The sequence below is a fragment of the Cucumis melo genome, chromosome 6 (genome assembly GCF_025177605.1).
Source record: "Cucumis melo cultivar AY chromosome 6, USDA_Cmelo_AY_1.0, whole genome shotgun sequence".
Taxonomy (NCBI): domain Eukaryota; kingdom Viridiplantae; phylum Streptophyta; class Magnoliopsida; order Cucurbitales; family Cucurbitaceae; genus Cucumis; species Cucumis melo.
In genome coordinates this window covers 23508649-23534499 of record NC_066862.1, presented here as the reverse complement: position 1 = coordinate 23534499, position 25851 = coordinate 23508649, and the positions used below count along the sequence as shown (strand labels likewise).

The window sequence follows — 25851 nt, the reverse complement described above, 5'->3', positions numbered from 1 at the left end:
AAATGACCAAAATTGCATTGAAAATAAAGTTAAAAGAATGAAGTTAGATAACACAATTTAATAAATTATGAGACAATGCCATAGATATTAGATAGAATCAATTTAGATATTAGAAAATATCTGCAGAGAAAATGCCGTAGATATTAGATAGAATCAATTTAGAAGTATCAAATTTGGGATGTTGAAAAAAACAAACATTTTATTTACTCTTCTTGACTGTGACACGGCTCACACTGGGATAGGCTTCATTCCAAGCTTCAACATTGCTTTACGACGACTCTTTTTCTCACTTCTACTTTGCTTAGACCTACCATTGGCCACTCCATGTCCTGCCATAAGAAACTCCATGCTCACAACATATACCAACCAAGTAAGGCATGTGCAACACACAAACACAAAATTATGAAAGGTTGAGGTAACATTCCAAACTAAATGGAAACAAACACAAAATATATGCATTCACTAGATAAAATTTTTTATATTAGCTGCCATCTTCAAAGTTGCCACAACATCCCCCAATTTTGTATATATAAAAATGTAAATCACACTAATCAGCAGCTCTTCTTCGTTTTTACTTGTATTATATATTTTGATTGGCGATTATCATTTTTAAAAATTATAATAAGAGTGCACACACACATACGTATAATAATCCCTTGCACCACAACACTTGGGGAATGAATAAGATAATAACATAAAGAGAAAAAACAGAGAAAATGCCATAGATAAAGAATGTCTCATAGTATCAAAAATGGCTATACCAACATAAATCCAAGTTAATCGGTAGTTAAAAGATAAAGCCCATCCCAGTTTCCAACATAACAAACAATTAGTAATATGGTTTCCGTCGGTTTCAATATTACCAGCTTTAACTGATCCAACACGGGAATTTACATACATCGTAATATCCAGTTACTTCCTTAAAATGAATTGAGAGCAAAGAAAGAGAACCTCATTGGGATCAACAACATCAAGGTATAGAAGTTGAGCAACAATGATATTTGTCATATTATCATCAAGGGCTCCACTACAACGAATAATTCTCTAATCCAAAAGCAAACAAAAGTATCAATACAAGACAAGAAGTCCTTCAAATTGGGATGTTATTGTGGGATTTGGAGATTAGGGTCGGTGGAGATAGAAGAGGCAAATAATTTGTGGCTTTGCAACGAAAACTAAAAGGATTTGAATTGGAAACATTGTCTGACAATATGCGGTAGTGTGCGGCAGCATAAGTCAAGAAGGAAGTGGCTGGAGTTAGATCTTGGCGGCGTCAGAAGTTACAGCACGGCTGGAATTCGCATTACGGGAGTAGCAGAAGTCAGATTTAGTTGAGCTTGCGACTGGACGAGTTAGCATTGACGGTGAACGATGAGGCAATGACTGAGGTTCGATGACGGGGGCAGGAGTGATTAACTTTGGAGGGAATGGAAAAATAGTGGGGAAGGGGAAGAAGGAAAAAATCGTGGGGAAGGGAATAAGAGAAAGCTTCAATTTTTTACAAAATTAAAAATATAAATAAATAATAAAAAAGAGCGCTAATGTCGGTTCTCAAAAAGCAAGATGTTTAATGTCAGTTTTGAATCGCTCTATCTTTAATGTCGGTTTAAAACCGACATTAAACATCCGCCTTTTAAAAACCGACATTAAAGCTCATTTTCATTTTTTCCACCCAAAATTAAAGGGCAAATTTCTTCTAGTGCACCCATCCTTAATCAACTTAGTTCATTGGAGAAGTTATTTGGTTGGAAACCTAACTACCCTTCTCTAAAAATCTTTAGTTGCAAATGTTATCCATCAGACCCTACCAACCTCACAAATTCTTTTATAGGTACCATGTACCTTCCTAGGCTATAGTTCATCCCACAAAGGTTATAAATGTCTTTCCCAAGATGGCCGTATCTATATATCTAGACACGCCTTATTTGATGAAAATTCCTTTTCCTATGCATCTTTCTTATTTCACTATATTCCTTCACGAACAAAAAATGTCTTGAGTCCCCCAATCCAATCCATAATTCATAAGCCAACAATGAATCATAATGAAGAGAGGCAACACACTAACACAGTTACTAATAACACTAATCATCTGAATCCTACTACTGTGTATCCTTTAGAGACAAGTACTCAGGATCAATCAGGGGAAGAATCAACAAGAGAAGAACATTATCATGAACAAATGTCATCACAGACCAACTAAGTCAATATCAATCAACCCTTAAATCTCAGCACTTACTCAATGGTACCTCGGAGCAAAAGTGGTATTTTAATTTCAAACCTAAAGTTCTCTTAATTGATTATACTGAGCATGAATCTACTAATGCTAAAGAAGCTTTAAAGCATCCTCACTGGAGGAAAGCTATGGAAGAAAAATTTCAAGCTTTAAAACAAAATAACAAATGGAGCCTTACTCAAAAATAGAATAATCATAAAATTGTTGGGTATAAATGGATTTTTAAAACCAAAAGAAATTTAGATGGGTCAATTGCTAGATATAAAGCCCGATTAGTTGCTAAAAGGTTTCATCAAACACCTAGTATAGGCTACAATGAAACATTTAGTGCTGTTGTGAAACCAGTTACAAATCATATGCTTCTAACAATAACTATTATGAAAGGATGGGTTACAAAGCAGCTTGATGTTAATAATGCTTTTTTACATGGTGAATTAGAAGAAAATGTTTACATGAAACAACCTTATGGGTTTGAAGTAAAAGCATCTCATCCTCTTGTTTTTCATTTAAGAAAAGCTATCTATGGGCTAAAATAAGCACCTCGGGCATGACATGAAAAGTTGAGTTCTAGTTTACATACACTACAAAAAATCGAAGATTTTTCGATGCACAAGAAAGCATCGGGGAAATGGACATCAGGACAGAGAACTTTCCTAACGCCGTAATGTACACATCGGGGCAAGACAAATACATTATTTAATTATTCACCTTCCCCAACGTCACGTGCATTGCATAGAGAAACAGGATACCAATCCTGACATGTAAACCTACTGCATCGAGAAAGGTGAACAATTAAATAATATATTATATGTCTTTTTTCGTGTTGCGGCTTGCATCGAGTTGGAAATGGTAAACAATTAAATAATTTATATCTTTTCTCACGACGCGCCTTGCATGGCGTCGAGAATGGATGTCCATTTTCTCGATGCCATTAGTAATTCTTCAGTAATGTGGGTGGTTATTTCTGAGGCATTACTAATGGCGTCAGGAATGGTGAGGTTCTCCAGACATTTTCGTTGGGCATCGGGAGTTCCCCTATAAAAAAGGCTCCTTTAGTTTTGTAAATCCCATAATCGAAAGAGAGAAAAGAAAGAATAAAGGAGAAAGAGAGGAGAGAAGCTCGTCGTCGTTCCCCTATCACCATTCGTCAATGTCTCCTACCGCTCCTCCTAATTTTGACAAGTATTTTAGTTTTTAATTTTCATTTAGTTTAGGGTTAGTTTAGTTTAGTTTAGCTTTTTGTATTTTAAAATTAGTTTTGGAATTTTAATTTTGAATTAGTTTTAGGATTTTGCTTTGAATTAGTTTTCAATATTTAATTTAATAATTTGAGGGGGATGGGGTTTAATTGAAAATTTTAAGGGGTAGGGGGTTTGAATTAAAAGTTTGAGAGGGTTAGGGTTGAAGATTTGAGGGGGGTTGGGGGTCAATTAAAAATTTAGGGGGAAGGGGTAATTGAAAATTTGAAGTGGGGAGTTGAATTGAAAATTTGAAGGGAAGTGGGGTTTAATTGAAAATTTGAAGGAGGTTTGAATTGAAAATTTGAGGGGGTTAGGGTTGAAAATTTAAAGGGGGTTGTATTGAAAACTTGAGAAGGGTGAGGGCTGTTATTGTTTTATAATCTATGTAATTTGTGGTTGAGATTTGTCTTGGTTATCCAGCAATTATGCTAGTCTTTAGTTCAAACTTAGTTGTTTATTTCTTAGTAGTTTCGTTTGTTAAAACTGTTAGGTAGCCTGTAAATATTGAAGTCATTTGTTATTGATTTATTATGGCTATCCTCCAGTTATGGTAGCCTATTAAGTTCCAACTTAGTTTTGAATTTGTTAGTATTTCTGAGGATTTGAAGCTGTGGTAGGTAACTTGTAAAGTATATATCTTGGAAGAGGTAGGTACGTTGTAAAGATTGAAGTTGTTTGTGGTTGGCTTATAGTGTCTATCCTGCAGTTATGGTAGCATCTGTAGTTTAAACTTAGCTTTGGTGTAAAGTTTGGGAGATTAGGCATAGCTTATTCAGAGGAGTAAGTTTAGGTTTGAGAAAAGGAATATACAACTAATCAAACCTATTTATGTTTTAGGGGCTTTAACGATGGACAAGGTCTGGATGAAACTTAGTTTTTCGTTGAGTATAAAGAGGGAGTGGCCCAATTTTTAGAGGTTGCCAAGTTTTAAGTTAATGATCACGGACGAGAATAAGGTATCCATGCAAGAGTTGTATGAACTCAAATTAGAACTCATTAGAGGATGCGGAACGACATCTACTTACTATTGGAATATCCTCTTGCTACACAGAATAGGTGTATCATGGAGAGCCAGTTAACTTGCATAGAGGTATAAAAAAACTTTGATGAAGGAACTAGTAGTAACCCTAGTCCGCTGCCTTAGGTGGGATGATGTTGGGAGAGAATATATTGAGGTCATCAAGGGTGTTCTACAAGTACATGCAGTAAACAATTCGTTTTCATTTGAAACATACTTAAGCAACCAAGCTAATATGTGATGTTTTGTAAAGTGTAGCGCTTTTTTGTGCTTATGATTAAGAAATGAATAGATTTGTTGAGCATCAAATGCTTACGTCTTTCAAGGATTTCAGGGACGACTGTTATAGACATTACAAAAAGTACAGCGACCCTGAACAGGCACGTGCCAACCTACTGCACATATTGGCGGGACGTATGGAAGATTGACACTTCCTATGTGATCACTAAATGAGCTGTGCATTTTAGGTGAGACTTATATATTGTAATGGTTATTTCATTTAACTTTTTGTATGTATAAAATAAACAATTATTTTCATGCAAGAGCGATCACGAACAAATAAGTTTGCTAGACAAAAGCAGCCTTACAATCATAGTAACGGGTCCAAGTCGTTTCTACAATGATAGCATGAGCTTGTTGAGCAACGAGATCAGTCAGTCAACCATGTGGAGTTATTCAAGGAAACACACGTTTAAGGTGGCATGTTCGTTTCGTAGGCTGCTGAGGATGTGCATGTGAGTTCAAGCAATACTTTTATCATATTATGTATTTTTATTTGTGTCTTAATAACTTAATTATAAAATTTGTTGCAGAATTAAATGCTGGAACTATAGTCTCAGCCTACGCTAAAGGGTTCTTAGCCACTCTCTGGAGACGAGATATGTGAGACCATTTTAAGTAGACGATAGTGCTACTCAAAAGGTCTTGGTTGGGGACCCAAGCCCAAGTCCCGCAAGACTATTGCTAGAAGTTCTTCGACTTCATTTTCACCAGCCAGGGAGTTCAACTTACAACAAGTCATGATTAAGCAGCAACGAATCGAACTTGAAGAAGCTAAATGTATGATTGAAGAATAGAGAAAGAATCGAAGTTGTTAACTTCACAAATGGAAGAAATGAAGAAGATAGTTGAAGAAATGCATCGAGCATAGAGGGGACCATGATTCCTTGCGCTACGTATATATCTTTCAATTATTAAGTTTTTTACTTTGCATTATTCAGTGATATGTATATCTAATAAACTTACTATTGTGTCATTGTAGGTCTAGAGGTGTTGTAACATGGCGTACATGGCTGATAGGAAACGAACATATTTTTTGGATTTCTATGTACTTTTTTCCAAACATGTACTATTTTATGTACTTTTTCGAACACTCGTAGACATAGTAACATTTAATTATAATAATTTTTCCTACTATAGAGATGATATCTTCCAACCATAAATTTAAAATGAATTAAAAACGTATATCCTTAAACTGCGGAACATGAAATCATGGGGAAACCATTTTAGTTGAAGTCCTAAGCATCATGCACATACAAGAGTTATTTGAAAATAATCCGGATATGCAAATTCAGAGGCAAAAAGAAAAACAAAACTATTCGAAAAGAATCCATATATAGAATTGCACAAACAACTTTTTAAAAAAGAGGGAAAAGAAGTAGTGGTTAATTTTGTCTCATTTCATACTAACAAGTGGATCACAACAATATCGTATCTTGTTGTCATGAGCATCGGATTGAATTAGCTAATTCTATCTAATTTCATATCAATATTTGGGTCGTTGCCCCAAAAATAAAATCAATTAAGTCCAAGATCTAATTAATTTCAGATCTAATTAATTAGGTTGAAATGTCAAACTCAAACCCGCATGACCTATAAGAATCCCTATATATAAGAGTTCGTCATTTGAACATCGAACAATCACATTAAATGTGAGATTTATTGTTTAAGATCTAACAAACTCAAATTTGAGATATTCTTGAAAATTAAGATTAATTTATAAATTAAGGACATAAATTGAATCATCTAGACTGTGGACAAGTTCAGTAGTTGGAAACAGGAGTTTTACAGTTGGAAACATTATCGTCGTTAGTTTCGTTGAAACTAAATTTATTAAATAAAAATTATAATTAACAAAATTTAATAAAATTAATTAAAGAAAAATATATATTTTATGTACAATCGTGAAAAACTCACATTATAATAATCTCTATCTCAAACACAATTTATAATAACACGGATCATAATAACATACACCCCACTATAATACTCGACAGTGGACCCAAAGAATTGATTTCTTTCTTTTTCTTTTTTACAACTTACAGAAATGGAGTCGTAAGTAAGATTTTGACAAATATTTAAAGGATAATAATATTTAAACAGAGAATTGTACAGATTCAGCATTCTTGTCAGTGGGATAGAAAGGATAGATTAACAATAACAAACCATTTTATTCAAGCCTTCTGATATGAACAGCTATTGATCTATCTTCTAAACACGAACTTGTAACTACCACAAGCAAATTTTAAGATTTTAATCAAATGCCAGATAATGCAAACGGACATATTCGTTCTAAATACATCTGAAGTTGCAAATACCATTACTATTACAATCGCAAGGATCGCTTTCAACTATTCAATAGCGCCGACCACCTGCAGTGGATAACAGAACTCGACTTGGTTTCTTCCCCTTCTTTCCCACTTCATTCGCCTTTGGAGATTCAATACTTCCTCCAGATTTCGCCCTCGATATTACATTTGCAAAAGATGGAGTTGCATTCTGCGTGCCTGCTAAGAAAAAACACAAGCATGGTTTAGAAAGAGCCCAAGGATGAAAATTTCAACAAACACAATTGTCGGCCTTAGCAAAAAGAAGTTGCGGACTAATAAATGCTTATAAACACTTTTTTAGGCTTCAAACTATTGTTTAAGCACTCTAAAAAATTGTTCCGAATAAATACTATTATACAATAGACAAGAACAAAAAGGCATTTAGATAAGTACCAGAGCTGGCAACTGATAAATCACTTTTCACTTCATGAATGTGTAGAGAATCAGTTTCCTCAATTCTCAAGGATGGAGAATCATGTGCGGCAGCGAAACCAAGTCTTGTAACACTTGAGAACAGTTGCCTCCCTCCGAGAGGAGGGCTTGATGATGTCACAGGAGAACTTCCTAAAGCTAGAGATAGAATTATCAAAAGAAATTAATATCAATAAACAATGTAACCAAATCCATGACTATACTATTACAAAAAAATAGTTAAAAGGCTGAATAGCCTATCAATCTCAAACCAAACAATAGGGAAACGGAGAGAAAAGTGAACTTTTTTCTATACAACCAATGTAGGTATGGAATTTGAACTTCCGACCACAAGAGAATGGAAGACATGTCAATTACCATTGAAAACTTTTGTTGACAAACATTTTCTGATGCAACACCATTTGTAATAAATCCAACTATCAGAATACCCAAAATTAGACATTAGCATAGTACAATGGGTTTGATTCTGTTGTGTAGCCATGCCATCAAGCAATCCACTGATATCCACATTTAACTCCAACGGAATAAATTCTATAAGGGCTGAAAGTAAAATTACATGTGTATACACAAACACACATATTTGGAAGAGATAATGCGTTAAAAACAACCACCAGTAACCACAAAACCGTGACAGTCCTTATTTAAAGAAAAGGCCAAACCACCCAGTAAATTCAGAGAACCAAAAAACCCCATCATCCTCCCAAGAGGAAGGATTGTTCTGAACAAAAAGATCCCCTAACCTAGAGCTTATTTGGAAGCTATTCCAAGTATATTCCTTTGCCCCTTTCTTCATTCACAACATTTTTTAAATCAACCAAAATTTACAAAATACAAATGCAGATTTTACACAATTTTTCTATTGATTGCATATGACTAGAATTTCAATGCCCTAGAAGCATATACTTCTCTAACAAAACAGGAAATGCAAGCAAAATTATGATCAAACCTCGTATGTCAACTCTTCAGTTTTATTCTCTCAATTCATGAAGAACAAAGTATTATTAAAAGTCTACATTTATGACAGATTCACTGTTAACCTTCAAGCAGACTGATAAAGGCAATGTGACAGAAGGTTAATTTTATTACCTTCAAAGTCATCCAAAGAAAGGATTGGAGTATTGTGATGATATGAACTTCCTGAAGTGGCCATCATTGACAAAGAACACGTTGAAGAAGCTTCTTCTTTGATCTTCTCCCTTCGCATCTTATAATAAGAAAATTTGTGAATTGTGAATACCAAGGAACGATATACATAAGCCCAACTTCATAATACAATACTGAAGTATTAAAATGTTAGCTTGAGATTTCATTAGTGCCACTAATCTAAAATAGGGTATGGAATATACTAATCTCTTTTAAATCACAAGAACTAACTATAGTATTATGACTTAATAACCACAACATCACGGAAACAAGCAATGGCTTGCGTACATGGGAATTGAAGGGAAAACGAACAACTGAACTAGAAAAGAACGGGGAACTTCCCAACTACACCAATATTTGAAATTATATTAGGAATGTATATTAGAATCAATAGGATTATATTAGGAACATTATAGTGGCCTAATTGTAATTACATAGTAGTATTTAAGATGGGGAGAGTATAAATACAAGGGATCAGGAAGTTGAGAGGGTAAGCATAGTCTTGTCAATCAGCCCATAGTGAATGGATAGCAGGAGAGAAATAGCCCTTGGACTAAGTTCAGAAAATACCTTTTTTGCAAGTTGATTCCTCTGCTTCTCACGCTTCTTTATCTCATCCATGAAGGGAATCATGGAGACCGAAGGCAATAGGTTGGTCAAATCAATTTCACAGAGCTGAAAAGTTTTATGGGGAAAATATTATAACGACTTTTTAGCCCATAAAAATTATTCACGAAAGTTGAAGTATGAGAATACCTGAAATGATGTTGTTAAGGAAAAATGACTTAAATAACGATAACGCCTTCTTGTGGCCTCCGTCTGAGTCACCGTTTCGTATTCTAAAATCTTTCCACTTATTCTACACACAGCGGAACAATTATGAGATAATACAAATAAAACTAGTAAAACCCAAGCGCTCCAACCCTTTGCTTCCAAATGTGCAAGAAAGAAATAATTTGTCCTAGTATCTACACAAACCTGAGTGGCAGCCTATCGTAACTCCCATAATGTTGTAAAAGACACTTCATGTTTAATGGATGAAGAATGATATGCTGGCCATCCGTAGCCTAAAATAAATAGATGCAGATAAGGAAAAATGCATGTAAAAGATAAATGGACCATAAGAAATTACCAGTTTCTAGGAAACCTTGCTTCAGTTAATTTATTAATAAAAATTTTGAAAGGAACAATACAATACACTATACAAATAGGGAATCCCAAAGCAAGGGAAAACAAATACATCATATGTGCCAGCATTTCTTTGACGTATCTCATCAGTTATAAACATACAATGGCATAGTAAAGTACAAATGCTAACTGATGTCCAGGTGCAAGATGATAACATTTCTCACCTGGTAAAAATTATACGAGTCCTTGTCCTTTGTATCTCTAATCTCGTTCGAGTTTTGTTGAAGTTCTAAAGATTCATCCATAGCCCCATTCTGACCCACAGGTGTAGAATCGTTCAACTTATCTTGCACTATATTCCCCGGAAACTTGCAACCTTCATTAATATCAATGGAAGAAGCCTCACGTCTGGAACTGCATACTCTAGAGCCAGCATTGCTAGTACTGTCAGTTGGCAGGAGCACATGAGATCCTATCTGATAGTCATTATGCTTAAAACAAGCCTGATGTTCATTCCAATACTTCTTTCTCTGCTCCAATTGTTCCAACGCAGCACAAACGTATGGAAGCTTTTCAAGGTCATCTACCTGCCCTGCTTCTGCTTTTGCCAACCAGGCATCTAGATAAGATATTGCTTTCCGAACTGAGAGATCCACATCAGATGTAAATATAAATTTTGAGAAAGAATCATAGATTTGATTGTTGTCACTTGACCTGAAATCATCCTCTTGCTTATCCTTGCATGATATAGCAAATGAATTTTTTTGGCGAGTTAAAAGCATAAAATCTATTGTATCACCAACAGAATATTGCTTCAACAGCTCAATATGGACAGTGTATAAATCCTTGGGAGACAACATCACAAAACACAAAGGGCATTTTTTCCAGCAGTCACCATTATGATCCTCCTTGCCCATTAACATATACCTCAAAATGCACGGGAAACAATAAATATGTCCACATGAGGTAATTTGAGGACAGAGTGGATGCTCCAGACAAATAGGACATTGGACCAGTGATGGTGTAGAATACCTTACACATACGATATCCTCCCAATGCAGCATTTTATCAGGATCCATATATTCATCAGTATGATAACCTGAATCTAATACCACAAACTTGTAATTAGCCTGCAGAAAGAGATCCTTGTTATATGGCTTTATCTTCTGTGGTCTTCTTGGAGGAGGAGCTTTGGCTCGAGGTTGAGGACGAGAAATGGGATCGTATTGAAAATTAAGCAAATGGTTGCCATTTGTGATTTGGGCTTTTCTTCCAGATGATCGTTTGTTATTGCCATGAGAGTTTGCATTCCCAGCACTTTGCTGATCATGAGAAGAATTTAGAGTAGATGATATTTTACTCCCTGGTAGAACTGATCCATCCTTGTGTCCACTGGATTGACACTGCAACAGGGTACCAGTACTTTGCCGAGCTGGCATCTTCAAATCATTTAGAGTCTCTGAATCACTCACCTATATATCAAAGTACACGAACTAAGATTGAATTATTCATTTCCATTTATTTGTCCACAAGAAACAATGATTAAAGTTACCAACATTAAAAATCGTCATTTTCTTCAACTACCTGACTGACTGCCTAGTCTAGTCTAGTGAAAGAAAAAATTCACCAACTATTGTCATAAATATGTTATTCAATGAAAATACAGTAAAATAACTAAATCATGCAGATATGACATTTTCTCAAAGAACATAGTCAAGAAAAAAAATTATATTGTCTTGTGAGTAAAATATCCATTATCCATATCTGTTTTAATATAAAATTTAAAAGGATCACGAAGAATAAACTTTTGTTATCCCTCCAGCCCCCTTGCAACTTAATATATCCTATATAACGTTCTTTCCTAATCGAGCCACTAATTGTAATATTAATAAAAAGGAAAATGGAACATTTTGTATTTCTATATAAATACTTCAAATGCCAACAGATTAATCTATTTCATTAAGTCTAGAAAAACAGACATGACAGGTCTAAAAAATCTAATTCATGGGTAACTTCTTTTACCAAACTTTCAGCCATAAAAAGTGAAAGAATTAGAGACATATAAAAAAGGGAGAGCCCACAGAAGGAAGGCAATCTATAAAAAAGAAAACGGCCACGAATCTAATAAAATAAGATCAAAAGAATAATTACAGAAAGACTTAGTCATAGACACCCGCACAGACATGTTGAACCAAATATAAGACGAAACAAATGCTCAGCTTTAGGTCCGATTGTTAACGATGTATTACAAAAACCAATTAATTCTATTAATTTTTGAACAATCAAAATTATTTATTATTTCTGGTAATATAAGGTAAAAAAAACCTAATATAACTAGTTGATATGTGCACAACATGACTTATAATTTCATTGCATCGTTGATAATTAAACCAACCCACTTAACAGCCTAAGTTAGTAACAAGTAACTAGTATACAGCATACCTTCTTGGAAGATTCAGCACCATTTGCAGGTTGCAATGACGAGCCTGCATAAAGAAAATGAAATGAACCAATGACAACTATTCTCTGTAAATGATATTAGAAATACAAATAGATACCAGTCTAAAAAGTAATAGGACATGAGAAATAATCATATTTTATAATCAACAGTGGTAAAAAACGCCCCTTGTTTCAATAACCAGTCGCTTAAAAGCTAGAATCAGAAAACACGACTAAAAAGATAATATCCCGTATCCATTCTACTTCTTTATTGCCTAATGAAAAGAATAATCCGAATTGCGCAATCCAACTAAACGTGAACCAAGCGGCCAATCTTCAGCATAGTCAAATGCAGAAAGAACAAGATAACACCCTAGAGCAGCGTGAGCAGCGAGACGAGGTATAGTGAGTAAAGGGTGACAAAAAACCAAACTCGTTCAGTAAAATGATGGTATCATTCTAGAGAGGTATAAGCATTCGAATTCAGAGAAAAAGAAAAAAGAAACTGACCTGAAACGTGGGAGGAGTCGGAGAGAGGAGATCGGGGATCGGAGATCCGCAAGGATGGAAAGGAATGGGTGGGAGGGGAGAAGGAGAAGAGAGAATCAGGTCCATGGTGGGAATTAGGGTTTAGAGAGGAAGCCGAGGAAGAAGAAGTTGAAGTGGAACCCTGGATTTGAGAAGGCAGGATGGACATGAAAATCTCGGAACGGAACAAGAGGAGAGTTCGTTGTTAGCGTTCAGCTACTTTGCTCATCGTCGTCCAATTTTATTTCAATTTCCCCTTTTTATTTATTATTTAACCGCCTTCTCTTTCCTTCCCTTCCCTTCCCTTCCCTTCCCACCATCACCCCAACCTTCCTTTCAATAGTTTAACTTCTTTACATATTATTTGAGCCCTAAATTTCAACATTAAATTCGTTTTTATTTGTAACCTTCATACTAATATTATTATTTTGGGAGCTAAAAGAGTTCAGCTTCCCATCACCTTAATCTCTATCTATTTTTTTTTCTTCTAATTCTAATGTTAATGGTTGAATATTTTATTATTAATCTTATAATATTATTGTTATAATAATATATACATATATTATTTTGGTAGTTTCATATAATATATATTAAACTTTTAAGGATATTGGGTCAAATTTGAATCTAAAACCTCTAAATTGGTATACTCAATTAACTACAAACAAAATATTGTTTTTTTCCTTAGAGTTTAATTACATAAGAAAGTAGACAATTCAAACAACTAATCTTTAAATCATAAGTATATATCTTAATTAAATGAACTCAAATATTTTTTTTTAATGTGACGTTAGGGTTGTCTTACCAATGATATAATGCGTTGAAAGTTCATCGGATCAAATTAATGACATTAGTGTATTTATTTATCTCAGGGTTGGAACTTGAAAGCTTCATATATCTCGTATTAATTGAATTAAAAGAAAAAGAGATTGAGATAAAGGTTAAAACTTGTTAAATTCTATTTTAAATGGGAACCTTAAAGTATGAAAATTTGTACCGATGAACCTTTTATTTGAGCGATATGAACGTATATACATATATAATGGGGGCCAATTTCTCAATTCTACTTCTTCATGATAGAGAGCAAATAAAATGTTATAAAATCGCAAAATATGTTTAAAATGGTGAGAGTTGGTTTTGAAAAATATCTATTTTTAGTTTTAATAAAAAAATGTTTAGTTGGGTATGTTTGGTTTTCAGATTTTTCCCTACCATAATTGTATGGGGTTATTGTTGGGATGAGGTTGTAATTAAGCACGGGGAAAATGCTTATAAGAACTAAAAAAGAACTAGTGGATGGATGTGAATTATAAAAATAAGATACATCAACTATTCAAACTCTAACTTTTTTCAAAAAAAAAAAACAAAAAAAAAACTCAATTCAAACCGCCACAAAAGCAAATATTAAGATTTTTTCAAAAATATAAAAAGACCTATAAAATACAAATTTTGAAAATAGAAAAAATTCACAGGCCCACAATAAAAAATACAAAAAATACCTTACACGTGATTAATTGATCACATGTGTGAGAGTATTCTTCTACTAAACGATCATCATACACGATCGTGTAGATAATGATATAAATAATACACAATCATGTAGATTAGTATAAATGATGACGAAAAATGCCCAAATTTAAATTATCAGACACTACAAAGAGGAGGGGGTATGTCGGCATAGCTTTACGTCGGCAGAATCCCAAAATGCGTCGAGTGAAGCTATGCCAACATTGGCAAGGACGTCGTGAGAAAAGCATCGGCGTTGCCTCTCTCGATGTGAGAACGAGACGATGTCGGCAAAGGTTACTGTCGATGCACTCTTCGCCAACATGGTCAATACATCGACAATGCGGAACTACCGACACGTGTTAACAACGTCACAAATACCTCACTGCCGACGTCACCGTGTGTGTCCGCGTCGTCTAATACGTGACGTCGACAGTGCAATCAAATTTATTTTTTTATTAATTAACATAAAATTAATAAAAAATTAATTTACTTCTAACTTTTATTAATTAATGTAAACTTAATAAAAAATATTAAAATTCTAAATTGAATTTTAGAATTAACATAAAATTGAAAAAAAAATTACAAAAATACCAAATCGAATTTATTATTAATTGAAATATTAAAAAAGTACATGTTCTAGGTAGTTCAAATATAAATTACACCAATAATACAAAGTAAAAATGAAAACTTAAACATAATTTACAGTGCAGACGCCAGTTTCTCAACTTCTGCATGTTGCCTCAACATCACTGTAGCTAGTATGATCATAGGGGATATAGGCAGAATGTACAAAGAGGGAAGTTAAACATTATTACAAGTTGCGTCAAGAGAAACACGAGGTTGCTTCAAACAGAAACAACCCTTACTCTAGTGGTTTCAAAAAACTTTCTATGGCTTACCTGTTCGGTTCTCTATTTTGTCATTTTCTGCTCCTCTCTTCCTAATCAATTTTCTAAACCACCAGAGTTAGGGTTCTTTCTATTTCAAGCAAATTTGTATTTCTTCGAACACGACTCATAATAATGTCCAACTACCCTCTTTGCAAATGTTGCCCATGTCTCTATGATCAAACTACCTAAAATAATGTTCAACTTCTCTTCCTCTGTTTGAGTTCCTCCATTACACATAATGTTGAAATACACAACAAATTTAATACAAAAAATATATACAATATACATACAACAGAACATACATTTGTAGGAAATAGTAGAATAACCATCAACATACGTTCAAAAGCATTAACATACACACAACAGAACAACCATCAACATACATTCAAAAGCATCAACATACATTCAGTAGCATCAACATACATACAACAGAACCCAATGTCCAGATTTGCAATGTCCTTAATGTTTATATTTGAAATGTCCATACAACAACATCCCCTTTTTTTTTTTTTTGTTCTTTTTCTTTTCAGTTGAATGAATGGCTAATGCCTATTTGTGACCTAATGAAACATAGTGTACTTACAACCTCTGCAAACTAAACAACTTGTGTTATATCCCTTGTTCTCTGTTGAATATAAGTAGTAGATTTATCATTACTTTGAAGCGAAAATGTAAAATCTAAACTAAAATTTAAATGGTTTGGAATTTACTTAAAATGAAAGAACGACGGTGAGGGCAAGGCATGACGGGCGCGGTAGACGTCTTTTCCTCTCCTCTTTTTTTTCTCCTCTCTTCGAAGACATCAGAGCACGGCGGATGGATGAGATGCAATGAAGATCGAACAAGACACGGATCTTCAATGGCGGTTGTGTACGACGGAGACGACGAAACATGCAACGTGGATCGTGATAGAGAAGAACGGTTCGACTAGATCGTGCGGCTTTGTTCGCGAGGCTCGCTGGTCGGACAGAGGGAGACGAAGACGATCTCTTCAAAATTTCAGTTCTGTCTTTCAGAGAACTCAAACATAATATATAGGGTAACTTCCGATGTCGTTATCTATTCGTCGAGAATGGTTAGATAAAGTTCCGATGAATCACTAATGTCGTCGGGAGTAAGTGAACCATTCCCGACGCTCCATGCATGGGTCAGGAATCTTGCTCTGACACATAATTAATGTTCGAGTTTATCCCGACGTCTTGTGCAACCCATTAGAAACTATATTTATAATTCTGACGCCATGCATGGAGCGTCGGGGATCTTGCTTTGACACATAATAAATGTTCAAGTTTATTCCGACGTCCCGTGTAACCCATTGGGAACTGTATTGATAGATATTAAATGAGCATTACGAAGGAAAACCGAAATTCTACCATAATTGTAATTAATTAACAAAAAATCCTAAACTAAAAAAGATTAAATATAGGATTTTTTAAGAAAAACTTACGTTCGAAGCTCCGATTGTTACAGGTTGTTCATAAGCTTGGCTGGGTTGAAAAATATCGTTTTACCCCCAAGACTACATCTTTCTCCTTAAATCTCACTGATCCACTATTAAACAATTGGTTTTAAGGTTCAACCTATAAACCGAATCCCTCTCGGGCTAAAGAGAGGGTGGGGCCCCTTTGTTCAAGACTTGGATTCAGTCCTTAAGGGAACAACCTATCTACTAACCCTAAAGCAGGTAGAAGCGAATTCCGTTTTGCACCCTATGTTCCCAACTATCCACCTGATCTTACTCCTGAAATGGGAGGCTTATTGGGCCAACGCTAATGAGTTGCCCTCACCTATGTAGATCTAAGGATAATCTCGTGTGAACAGGAGTTCACAGTTATCTCAGGATTAAGATTAAGGTACCTAGATCATCAATAATCGAGATAGTCAATTTTAAACAGTAAACAATGTTATAACGTAAAAGTGACTATTTCACGGTTCTATCTTATGTAAACCTTTTACATAGGATGCCCCCACTTTCATGTCTCTACATGAACGATTCAGGATTACATCGTTTGTATTAGCTACAAAGGGGGCCGCATCCATAGTATCTCTGAATAAGGCGTTCAACCTTTATTCATATACTATAGACTATTTAGACTATTTACTTGAACTTAATCCATGTTTATGTCTCTGCATAAAGTTCAAGTTTACTCAAAAATAGCCTTGGGATCTTAGTTTATTGGATCTAAGATTAAAGTATTCAATTTCTCAATAATGACTTTATTGAATAGAATATAATTACAAACTACGAGTTTTAGGACATAAATTCAAACATGTATTTCTATTTCTGATGCCGTTTGATAAGTGTTGTGACTAGTTTCTTTTTTTTTCGACGTTCTTCATGACACGTCGGCCAAAGATGATATTAAAATAATATTTTGTCGTGTCCCGACGTATGGATCACGACAATGGAAATAGTCGTTTGTCTCGATGTTCCGTCGTCCGACGTCGTTTTGTGCATCGAAAAAAACCCCGATTTCTTGTAGTGAGATAATAAACCCTAAACAATGGTGAAAAGTTTAGATATAAACGATCATTTAGAGTACCTTGAACGATCATTGGATATGTATGCATGATTGTTTACGTAAGTATAATCAATCGTTTTGAAAACTCCAATAGAAGCCAAGCCCAATCACTCATAATTACATAAATATCATCCAAATCAATGCATTATAAAATGGAGAAGCCTCTTGTTTAGACTTTTTCTCTTCTTCACACTGCTTCATCTTCTTCGCATCATTTTCATTATGCATCTTGTTCTTAAATTGTTCATTTCCACCTACCTTCTTTAACCAAACTAACGAAACTCTTTTCCATCTTTTTCTTCACATTTCGTTCTTCATCAATCTTCCAAAATTTGTTTTCGGCATCCTGTTCGTTGCTCAATATTTTGGTTCCACAACTAAATCTACGATATATCTCCTTCATCTATCTTGATCTATCTCCCAATAAAAGAGGTTTGAATTATCTCCCATACGAAGAGCTTTGAATCTATCTTCGTTTTATTTAAGTTAATAACCACTCTTATATAGTATATGTAACTTAACCCCTTTTTTTGTAAATAGATGGTGAGCAAAATGCAAGCAGCATCAACTAGCAAAGCAATGAAATCTAAAGGAAAGGCAAAAGAAAAACAAATTAAGAAAGAAAAAGACGTGAAGGTAACAAATAGAATGTCAATATTTATCTGTATAGTTCTCTATCTCTGTCTATCTTTGTCTATCTTTGTCTTATTGTTCTATCTTTAATTTGTCAATGTCAATCTGAATAGTGTTATATATTTGTGTATCTATTAGCACTAGCTCTTGGTTTATAACATACTGTTTATTATATCTTTTCCATAGGTCAAACACCATAAAAAAAAACATAATTATGGAAGATGAATACAAAAATCTTAGAATTAATGTATACTATAGTTTAGAGATAGACATTGCATCTCATCAAATAAAAAATGAACCAAACAATTCTTTCTAAAATTTTAATGAACAACTCTTTTGGCCACTTCCTCAACATTAAAATGGCTAAAATACCAACACAATTCTTGAATTTCTTAATAAGGAAGCAATGTCATACAAAAAAAGTCAAATGTTCTTGCTTTCAACTTCAATGGATAGAATAATAGAATTTGGGCTGAAAGAATTATGTTTGGTCACTGTATTAAAAGGGCAAAAATTCCCAGAGTTAAATCTAGGAGAAAGAAAAGAGCATAGTTTGAAAAATGTCATTTTCCTTAGAGAAAACTTTCAAAATACTATGCAATGAGGAAGACTCATTGAAAGAAAAATTAGTTAATCTCTATATCTTAGAAGCCCTTTTAATTCTCAAGCAACAACACAACCACATCAATCTCCAACATCTGGACATACTGGACCATGAAAAAACCTTCAAAGACTATCCATGGGAAAGACAATCGTACATCCTAACATATAAATTCTTCAAGAAGACATCATACAGTGACAAGGATGTTGTATACCTTCAAGTAGGGGTGAGCAGTGGCGGCCGAGGTCAATTTTCTAACCAAACTGCCCCCGAACCGACCACAAGTCAGTACATATGTTGCAAAATCGACTTCAGCCGCTCCTTCCAAAAAACATCGGCCAGTCCAACAAAATTGGTCGGTCCGACAGTCGGTCGGTCGGTTTTGGTCTTTTTTTTTCCTTCTTCTTTCTTTTTTCCTTTCTATGTTTCTTATTTTCTTTTCTTTTCCTCCATTTTCTTTTTTCTTTTTCTTTTCCTTTTTTCCTTTGTTTTTTGAAATGTGAAATATATAGATTCAATTTTTTTTCTTTGACCTTTGAATTTCCTTTTACAAATATTATGTGGTTTATGGTTGGAGCAAAATTTTCTTTGATAGACGATTTTAAAAATTAAGAATTGCATTATTTTGTTTTATTTCTCTTTTTAAACCTAAACTTATAATTATATAATATTATATATATATATATATATATATATATATATATATATATATTATTTTAAAAAAAATACATGGGTCGATTCAAACCGACAGACCGACCTCTCGATTTTTTAGTTTCTAAAACCGAAACCCATTCCCTAATTGTACTATTCTGACAGCTCGACTTCGGTTCATTCGATTTCGGTCGTTCGTTTCGATTTTTCAGCCCACCATGCTTACCTCTACCTTTAAGGATTTCCTCTAGCTTTAGTATATTGGGCTTTTGAGACAATACCAAGACTTTCCAATTTAAATATTGAGTTTGGAAGAAAGCTTGGAATTCAAGGGCCATCAATTCTGACATAGGAATGTTTGGACTCAACTGATCGAAGGACTCTAAACAAGAACATTTTTTTAATTCAGGAATATAAGTAAATTTAAAGCATGTTCTATATATATCTATCTAGATAGACAAAGATAGATTTCTATCTATGTCTATCTGGAATAGACAATGATAAAAATCTATGATTGTTTATTTAACAGTTGCTACTTGTTCATTACTCAGCTAACATCATTTTACTCGTAGTTCTCTATGACACCACTAGACTCAATAGAAGGAAAAGTCTTAAACAATTTTGAAATATTTCAAAGAGATTGAGGGGCAAGAGAAAAAAGAACAGAGATAGAAACAAAAAAAGAGAGAGAGAGAGAGAGAAAGAAATGAAAAGAAACATAGAAATAATACAAACAAATAAAATCTTGAATAAAATAAGTGAAATCAGAAAAAATCGAGAAAAAAATAGAAGCAGAACAAATTTTGTTACGACAAGGTCTAAAAGAAATAAAAAGTATGTTGACACTGGTTATGAAAAGCGTTAATGTTGGGAATTGAGAGAACTTGCTCTTCAAAGTTCTCTTAAATACTAGCTCTTACAAGGCAGTCTTAAGACATCTTCTACTTGTCGTTTTTTTAAAGTTTGCATGCCTAAACACTTGGATTCCACCTCAAAGAGCATTACCAAAACTTCTAAGCTTCACTTTGTCTCATGGCATCCAAACTCACTTCGCATAGCCTTCAACCTAAACCATGTCGCCTAACCCTTGACACCCACACCATGTCGCATTGCCATGGGTGTATGTCTTGTCTTGCCGCTCACCTCCTTGTGTGGCCCTTGCCCGTGTGCCTTGCCTTGGCCACATGGTGTACCTCGCCTAGCGCACCTTTCTCATCTAGCCAAACTTGTCAACCTAAACGCCTACCATGGCTCTTCTCGCCTAGGGTGTATTTTGTCGCTCAACCCTTAGTCCTTAGAGGTTTCTTTGACATGGTTGATCATCCAACCATGTTCAATGCCTAAAAACATGTCTAAAATACCTAACACCAAGTTAGCAAAAATTCCTTAATTCAAGGCCACTTTGGCTACAATGACACTTAAACCATGACACTTGGGTAACAACCAACCTTTACTAAAGTTTCCTTCATTCTTTTCTACTAACTCAACACAACTTCAACTTCAACTTCTCCACTAAAGCTCTTAAAAGATTTAAGGGTTCTTAGGTCTAGGGTTTCCATCGCCTCAAATGATGGTGGTGTAGCTACGCCTCTCCAAAATGATGGTAATGCAGCTTCCGCCTCTTCAAAATGGTGGTCTCCAAGATGGTGGTGGTGCAGCTCCACCCATCTAAGATGATAGTGGTACAGCTTCGCTCCTCCATTGGTGGTACACCCGATCGTGCATACTAAAAGTGGGATCATTGACAACAAAGTAAGATATCCGATCATTTCTAGTAGAAGTGGGACCGTTGATGAGAGATCAGTAAGGGTGTCTGATCGTTTCTACTAGAAGTAGGATGACTGATGGTATAGTAAAGATGTCTGATCGTTCCTAGTAGAAGTGGGATCGCTACCAGTAGAGTAAGGCTGCTTAATCATTCCTACTAGAAGTGAGATCACCGATGACACGGTAAAGGTACCCGATCATTTTCCTAGTAGAAGTAGAATTGTTGACGGCACAGTAAGAGTGCCTGATCATCGTTCCTACTAGAAGTGAGATCGCTGATGGCAGAGCAAAAGTGTCTGATCTTTCCTAGTAGAAGTGGCATCGCTAACACTAGAGTAAGGGTGTCCAATCATTCCTACTAGAAGTGTGATCGCTGACAACACAGTAAAGGTGTCCGATCATTCCTAGTAAAAGTGAGATTGTTGACGACAGAGTAAGGGTGACTAGTCGTTCCTACTAGAAGTGGGATTGCTGACAGCATGATTGTGAGACCCACATCTAAAAAGAAGGTAATTTGGTTAAACGATTGTATAAATAAGTAAATAATCGGGTAAGAAAAGGAAGACGATCGTATAAGAAAAAAAACGATCATTTAAAAAGGATAAACAATCATGTAAAAGGATTGAGTATAAGGAGGTAAACGATCATGTACAAGGTTGAACGATCGTGTAGAATGTTAAACTCTTATTGTGAGAATTTGTTTCATATCCTGTACTGTTATAGAAACTTTTGGATTTAAGTTATTAAGAGAAGTTTACTAATTTTATTTCCACTGTGTGGTATTTATTTATTTAAGTTAAGCATTTTGGAGCAGGACCTGACAATGATAAAGGTGCTCAATCATTCCTACTAAAAGTGAGATCGCTAACGACACAGTAAAGGTGCCTAATCCTTCATAATAGAAGTGAGATCGTTAATGGCAGAGTATGGGTGCACGATCTTCCTACTAGAAGTAGGTTCGTTGATGGCTGAGCAAGGGTGTTTGATCGTTCCTAGTAGAAGTATGATTGCTTACCATAGAATAAGGGTGCTCGATTATTCCTACAAAAAGTGGGGTTGCTGATAATATGGTAAAGGTGTCTGATCATTTCTAGTAGAAGTGGGATTACTGATGACAGAGTAAGAATGTCAGATCGTTCCTACTAGAAGTGCATTGCTAACAGCAGAGTAAAAGTGTCTGATCGTTCCTAGTAGGAGTGGGATCACTAATGACAAAAAGAAAATCACCCCAGCAAAAGTTCAAAATATATCGAATGAAAAAATACAGAAAAAAACTAAACAAACTAACCTTTTGAAAATATGTGTAGAAGCAAAAATGTCATTGCCGCAAGGTGCAAAAAAATCTAGTTCCGGTAAAGAAATAAAGAATCAGTTAGTAAGATTTAAACAGATAAAAATATTTAAAAAGGAGTAGAAAGTCTAAAAAACAACATAGGAGTTCTAATAAAATTAAAAGAAAAAAAGGAGAAAAAGGAAAAACAAGAAAAAAAAGAAAGAGAAAAAAGAAGAGGTATTTTTTATACCGTTTTGTTTTGATATGAAACAATGATTGAGATGGGGATCTATTTATAGGGTCAACAACTCCAATTTGATTTGGAATCGTATCAAATCTTTTTTTAATAAAAAATCCAATTGTCTTAGGTTATCTTAAAAGATTTTATTCAGGCATAAATTCAGAATTTCACATTTGACATAATTAAAATCTCTAAATCGTTCAAAATTTAGATTTTATCTCCAGTTTTAAATTAAATTTTGGTCGTACCACAAATGTTATGTCATATTTCACCCTAAATTTAAGATTCAAATTAAATTAACTTGCATATATGCACTCCATTTTTAACTCATATTTAAATCGAAAAAATTAAATTGTGGATAAAGCCTCAAACTTGTCTCAAATTAAGTTTGGCCATATTCCAACTATTGTCCTAAATTTAAATCAAACTCATGTATTAAGTTCATAGCTTGATATGGTTGCAAAAAAAAAAAAAAAAAAATCATATATTTTGACTTCAACTTTATTTTTTTCGAGACTCATCCACCCATATACGTGCATAAATCTCGAAAATGAGCATTTGTTGGATGAGAAATTTTGGATCAATCATAAATTGTCACATCATTTGTCAAATTAATAGCGAAAAATAAAAATAATTGAATTTGGGACTAATTAAGTTGACTTGTCTTCTAAATTGAAGATATAAATTGGTCAATTCTGATTATGTCACATGTTTTCATCATGACCGTTGAATCACATTGATTATTTATTTTGACTAATGTTCAATTGAGCCAAAAAAATAAGTTTAATTTAACTCAAATGCTAAATATGACATAAATCATGTGGTAAGTGCATAGATTTGATCTATGATCCTCTCCATTTGAGGAACTATAATTTTTACTTTAGAAGAGAAGATCTAGAGAGAATTTTCCAAAAACCATAAGACTCCCTAACTCACCTAAAAATTGAAGTTCCTCTGCAACACAAACTTTCAACTTCAAGAACATCAAATACTCTGCTTCCTCAAATCATTTAATCGGGAGAGAATTAGGTGGTCAAGTCTTAGATAACTTTGCATTATAATCAACATCAACACAAGTTCAACTTCACACATTAAATTTCTTTAAAAATCTGATGAGAATAGTTACTTTATGAAAGTCAAGAAATCACAAGTGTTTTTCAACCTACTGTTAATAAATAACTACATAGACAACTACAACAAATTCAAATTCCTTCCTCAGTTGCATGCTATGACTAAATGTATGCTGACCATTACAACATACCAATTGTTAATGATCTTGAAGGTTTCTTTCTTGATGTTGCCTTGTTGATAGCTGAAAATAAACATCTCAAAAGTCCAACAATTTCATCTTTATAACAACTTAGCCCGATTCACAGTAGTAGTCAGACAACGCAGTCAAGCGAAAAATAGTCAAATCTATTATTATACATAGCTCACGACCAAGTTCGAACAAATGTACTCCCCAAACCCCACCCTGTTTAAGCCATCTTCTTCGAGGTATCCCATCCCTAAAAAACTCAAGCACATCCATGGAACAAGACCCTTCAACTTCAAGCCCTCCCCTGCATCAACTACAGTCTCCTCAATAATTTTTGCATGTTCAGCTTCGAGTTCCATAAAAGCATAAAAGGAGATTTCTTAACTGCTTGCTTCAAGAATGGTCATATCACATGTATTTGACTTTATAATAGCAGAGGCTCAGCCGCTCACTTTAATGAATCTATAAAAAGCCTTCACCAGAAGAAAATGGATGGGACCAATACTGAGAGGAAACAAATGGACCAGGCAAAAGAGAAATAAACCTCCTTTGTGTTGGCACTACAACTCCATGGCAATTAATAAGAATAGTAATTACCTGTTTCAAAATATTTTCTTTTATTATTTGGATAAGAATTCAATTTTTTCTTTAATAAATGTGAAAACTATATTACAAAATTGGTGAGAAAACAAGCATTTCTTTCAAAATGTAAAACTAAAAACAAATCGCCATCGAATTAAGGCAAAATTACCAAGCCAACAAGGAGCAACAAATAAGAAGAGAGCAGGTGTTAATTATGAACTTCAAACTGCAGACAGTTTCATCAATCAGCAATAAAAAAGTTAATAAAGCTTCCCAACTCCAAAGAGAAATCACATGCAATTCTTTTGAAGAACCGAAAAGAAAACGGTATGTGAAGATAGATTGTTAGATGTATTCTTTTGACAATGATAATCTAGAGCTTTTAGCGAAAATACTTTTTTAAGTAAAATTATAATTAAAGTGCTTAATAATAAATCACTTTTACATTTACTTCCACATTTATAAAGCATTTGATGTAATTTTGTATTTTTATGTCATGTCTACGTTGGAAGTGTGTGATAAACACCCCAAATAAATAATCACCAAATAGAATATTTGAGAGAAAATAAAAACTTATTGAAAGACTTTTTATGTGTATTCAACTCATACTTTGATAATTTTAAATTATAACATTTCAATCCTATTTATAGGATTGTCATGGGAATAACTCATATCACAATTAAATACAACAAATTAAATCCTACACTTAAATAATGTGAAACTCTTACGAAATTAATCCTAACATTTTTAACTCACATCCTTCTCTAACTCACATATAACTTATTTATTTAAAACATGTTTAATTTTCAACATCCTCCCTTAAACATGTGTTTTTGAAAAACTCCCAACAAAGTTATTAAGTTGTTAAACACATTAACTTTGAGTGGCTTCGTGAAAATATCTGCAATTTGATATTCAGTCTTCATATATTCAACTTGAATTACCTCCTTCCTTGAAATGCAATCTCTGATAAAGTGAAATCTTGTATCAATGTGTTTGCTACGATCATGGAATACAGGATTCTTTGCTAAAGCAATTGTTGATTTATTATTTACATGCATCAGAGTTGGATCATCTTGCAAAATTCCAATTGTCTTTAACAAATTTCTTAACCAAACTGCATGACAAACACATGAAGCTGCAACAATGTATTCTG

At 34.1% G+C, this 25851-nt stretch overlaps 2 protein-coding genes across 8 annotated transcripts in view; both read right to left on the bottom strand.

Moving 5' to 3' along the window:
* Nucleotides 1-6922: 6922 nt before the first annotated feature.
* On the bottom strand, nt 6923-13138 carry LOC103491740 (uncharacterized). 2 transcript variants are annotated; one of them, XM_008451802.3, is made up of 9 exons: nt 12754-13138; nt 12247-12290; nt 10029-11276; nt 9655-9743; nt 9433-9535; nt 9247-9351; nt 8620-8737; nt 7495-7671; nt 6923-7281 (listed from the first exon to the last, which is right to left on the bottom strand). In XM_008451802.3, the coding sequence occupies exons 1-9, from the start codon at nt 12938-12940 to the stop codon at nt 7127-7129; spliced, it is 2226 nt and encodes a 741-aa protein (XP_008450024.2). In that variant the 5' UTR covers nt 12941-13138; the 3' UTR covers nt 6923-7126. The 2 variants fall into 2 exon arrangements, with proteins under 2 accessions (XP_008450024.2, XP_008450025.2); XM_008451803.3 differs by having other exon boundaries at nt 6923-7278; nt 12754-13112.
* Nucleotides 13139-24187: 11049 nt separating this feature from the next.
* The window catches only part of LOC103491742 (cystinosin homolog), a 39535-nt gene continuing 37871 nt past the window's right edge, over nt 24188-25851 (bottom strand). For 5 of the 6 annotated variants that reach the window (XM_051086293.1, XM_051086295.1, XM_051086291.1 and 2 more), the window contains one exon: nt 24188-24710. The gene's annotated coding sequence lies outside the window, so the exon portion shown is untranslated. The remainder of the gene's footprint in view (nt 24711-25851) is intronic. The other variant, XM_051086292.1, reaches the window with a different exon arrangement.

Bases quoted from the DNA above. Each gene is read 5' to 3' on its own strand.
- LOC103491740 (XM_008451802.3), bottom strand. From the start codon at position 12,940: ATGTCCATCCTGCCTTCTCAAATCCAGGGTTCCACTTCAACTTCTTCT. The intron at 8,738-9,246 runs GTATTTTCTGAA...TCTTATTATAAG, and splicing joins GGAATCAACTTGCAAAAAAG to ATGCGAAGGGAGAAGATCAA. The intron at 7,672-8,619 runs GTAATAAAATTA...TTCTATCTCTAG, and splicing joins TTCTTTGGATGACTTTGAAG to CTTTAGGAAGTTCTCCTGTG.